The 3,829-nt window shown below is 47.8% G+C and overlaps 1 protein-coding gene across 1 annotated transcript in view; it reads right to left on the reverse strand.

Moving 5' to 3' along the window:
* The window catches only part of VWA8 (von Willebrand factor A domain containing 8), a 279,054-nt gene extending 275,599 nt beyond the window's left edge, over positions 1 to 3,455 (reverse strand). The window contains exon 1 of the mRNA XM_075065283.1: positions 3,244 to 3,455. Within this exon, the coding sequence (XP_074921384.1) occupies positions 3,244 to 3,391 (148 nt within the window). The 5' untranslated portion in view covers positions 3,392 to 3,455. The remainder of the gene's footprint in view (positions 1 to 3,243) is intronic.
* Between the last annotated feature and the right edge of the window lie 374 nt (positions 3,456 to 3,829).

Genomic DNA, 3,829 nt, shown 5'->3' on the forward strand with positions numbered 1-3,829 from the left:
CACGACCTGTTCTGTCCTTCCAATATATTTTGTACCCCGGAATGATTGTGTCCCATTGATTGTCCTCAGTCCACTAGGTTTCTGTGATGCCTAATGTATCCTTTATGACAAGGATATTTCACCCATCTTATTATTTAGACTTCTAGCATTTGTGTACAAGCACTTTAAAAACTTGTCACTGTTTATTTGCCTGTCCTTTTCTGATGCGTCCGATTTGTTATGTGAATGTTTCTCGTCTGATCTGGCCCTTACATTATCCTCTTCCATTCTCTGCTCCTGACTATAACCTAGAGAATCTCTATCAATAGACTCTCCTCTAAGAGAAGTCTCTGTCCGATCCACATGCTCCTCTGCAGCAGTCGGCTTTCCTCCATCTCCTACTTTAAACACTGCTCTTCAACCTTTTTTATGTTAAGTTTAATGTTAACTAGGATCTCCCATTTGAGCTGCACAAGCGCAAATCTCTCACAAGTGTTTCCATGAAGCTTTAGTAACCCCTTTTCTTTTCCCTTAATTCTATGACTTCCCCACCCCACTCTTCATAACTCTCTGGCACTGGCTACCTTCATCTGTTCTTACACAGCTCTTCATAGGGTGCCAGGAGGCCTCTACTCCCTATTGCAAAGAATGTTAGGGGGAGGTGGGTGCCCCCCTTCACATTTTACAAAACAGTGACCGGCAACCGTTCTGTCACAATACTGAGGAGCTACCACCACACCAGTATCTGGGATGTCTGTCAGCTTCAGGCAATCAGGGAGCCAGACTGACTGTTGCTTACCTAGCTGGCTGCAGCTTCCAGCCCTTCCCAAAAATCTCTTTCTGCATAGAAGAAGAGAGGAAACATTATATCAAGAAGCCTCCTAGCGGGGGCAGCCCCCTGAAAGCCAGTGGAGAAGGTAACAAAAGTACCCATTGTTGCAAAAGAGGAGGAGCAGGTTACCTGACTGCACACTCAAAGTTGTCAAAGGTATAGGAGACTTGGGTCCTGCAAGAGAATGTGAAGAGGACCTAAGGAGAATGGAGTCCACTGGAGGAGAATGGGCAGTAGTAAATAGTATTCCTAATATCCAGACCTCACAATTCATAGGAACATAGCAATTGCCTTACTGAATGAGTAATCCATCTAGTCCAGTAGCCGGTCTCTGACAGTGGTTTCAGAGGACGTGCAAACCCTGAGGCACAAGCCTTACTATTCCTTCCAATATTATCATTATTAATTTTGATAACAAAAACGAAGTTATCCATAGACATACCCCATCTCTTTTTGAATTTCTCTCAATTCTTGGCCTCAATGTCATCCTGTGGCACAGAGTTTTGTAATCTAACTGTGCATTGGGTTAAACAGTTTCACAGTCTAATTATGCAAGGTGAGAAAAAGTACCTCCTTTTATCAGTTTTGAATTTTCCACCTTTTAATTTAATTGAATGCGTTCTTGTTCTTGAGTTATGAGATGAGAGAACAAAAGCTCCTGATCTACCGTCTCTATACTATTACTTATATAACTTATCATGCCCCCTCTTATGCATCTCTTTTCTAAGGTCAAAAATTCCAGTATTTTCAATCTCACTTTTATACATTTTTTCGTATTCAAACATCCTCTGAATATTATACTACCTAATTATATTCATTCCTCAAACTAGCTCCTTCCTTGATTAACTCAAACCTGTTTGAGTGTTTGACTGATTGTCTCATTATCTGGCAGCAAATCTGACTAATAGTGCTGTAAGTAAGAATTAAAACAAGTACATAAATTTAAGATACCATTAGAACCTCTCAAAAGGATTCTAGCTTCATAATTCATACTTGGTCATTATTCATTCTATATTTAGGAATTGTGATTCCTTTGGCACACATCCAGAAAAAAGTCACCTACTGTTGGTGTATGTCATTGTTCTAAGAGCCAATTCTAATTTGTGCAAGGCTGTCGCATGTCTTGAACATCATTACAAGATACTCTGGGATTGTTCAAGGAACAGGGTCCAACTCATCCCAATATATGCAGGACTAAGGTCAATTGTATGTCCTAATAATGCTGCTTAAGGGAACATATACATGTCCTGAGACCATTTTTTATACCTGTAAAATTGTCTCAGGGTAGGAGGAGTATATTCTACAGACAAATCCAATCCTGCAAATAGATCAGTATCATCGGACCACTGAATTTAGCGGGGTTCTGCCTTCATAAAGTGGCAACCCTATGCAATGTAACGATACAAGTATCATTATTCTGTCGCAGAGGAGTAGTTCTCAAACTACAGGCTGCAGAGCTCTTCCTGATGATCCACAAAATGAAGCATTTTGAAACACAAGCAATGGACAGACAAGGCAAGTGTTTTGAAGCCTTTTCTCTTGTGAGGTGCTTCTCAGAATGGAAAAATTGGTGAATTGTTGCCCTAAAATGTGTCAGCATCCCCCAACTTCACTACAAAGCCTATACACCCAATGGAGTTTAGACGGAGAGGAGCAGGGAACTGTCCTGCTCCTATTCCCCAGTTACTTTTGTTTTGACTTTCCAGACAAGAAAAAGAGATACAAGACCCTGACAAAATTTTTAAAATAAAATCCACTAAAACAAAACCCAACGCACCTAGCATGAGATGGAAGATACCACTAGTGTGTGAGGGGGCGAGGAGATTAAAAACATGGAGCCGGTGAGTCTGGGGATGAGGGAGGGAATTAGAACTGGATCTGGACAGGTGAGATTGGGTTTTGGGAGCTGTAGGGTCTGGTGCGGATTACATTTGGGGGCTTGGATTTGGGGGTAATGGGGATTGATAGTGAGGTGTGAAGGCAGCATTAGAGGCTGATGGTGGTTGGATATGGGGTAGTGAGGGGCTAATGGTGAATGTTAGGGGGGACTAGAATTTGGGTTTATGGTTGAGCTGGGATTTTGGGGGCTGATGGTGGGATTCGGGGTCAGTAGGAGCAAATGGGAGCATAGATGGGACTGGGGTCTGGGGACAGTGAAAGGTGATGGTGATTGGATTTGGGGGCATTAGGGGATGGAAGGGGCTGGAATTTGGGGGCAGTGGGGACTGATGGTGGGGTGTGAAGGGGGCTGGAATTTGGAGACGGTGGGGCTGATGGATCGGGGGCGTGGAAGGAGCTGGAGTTTGGGGGCACTGGGAGCTGATGGGGGGCTGGAGTTTGGGGGCCGCGGAGGCTGACCGGGGTGCAGAAGTGGCTGGTGTTTGGGGGCGGAGTCACAGCCCCATTAACCCGTGCGGGGAGAGAGGAGTTACCTGCGGCGACTCGCAGGCCATGCAGCGCCCTGACCTCCGGCTGCAGCTGCCTCTCCGCAGCCAGGCGGCCCCGCGCCACCTGCTGCAGAATGAGCCGGACTCTCCGCGCTGCGGGGCCGCCGCTGAAGCACAGAAGCCGGGACTGCATGGGGAGGCCGGGCCGGAGACGCGCACCGAGCAGCCAGGGACTGGGGAAGCGGCAGGCCGGGGGGAAGGGAAAAACCGAGGCACAAAGTCCGACCGGAAACCGGTGCCGCCCGCGCTCAGGCTGCCCGGGGAGGGAGGCGGCGCTGGGAACCGCCCCGGTGGGTGGTTGTGGTCGCGTTTGCCCCGGGTCCCAGCGCTTTGCCACCAGCTTCCAGGGGAGCAGGCCCGGGGCCCGGGAGGCAGAGCCCGAGTGAACCTGCTCCAAGCGGGTCCGTCTCCCCTGCCCTGTGGGGGGAGAGGCTGCGGGGGGATGGGCACTGGGGGATTTTGCTCTGTGGGTGTCACGGAGGGGGTGCAGGTGTGTCAGCGCCAGGATCAGCCTTCAACCACCCGTCAGTGAAATGCACAGTTCAATTGCACTGTAGCCTTGACGAGTATC

This window comes from Chelonoidis abingdonii, chromosome 1 (assembly GCF_003597395.2).
Source record: "Chelonoidis abingdonii isolate Lonesome George chromosome 1, CheloAbing_2.0, whole genome shotgun sequence".
Lineage (NCBI taxonomy): Eukaryota > Metazoa > Chordata > Testudines > Testudinidae > Chelonoidis > Chelonoidis abingdonii.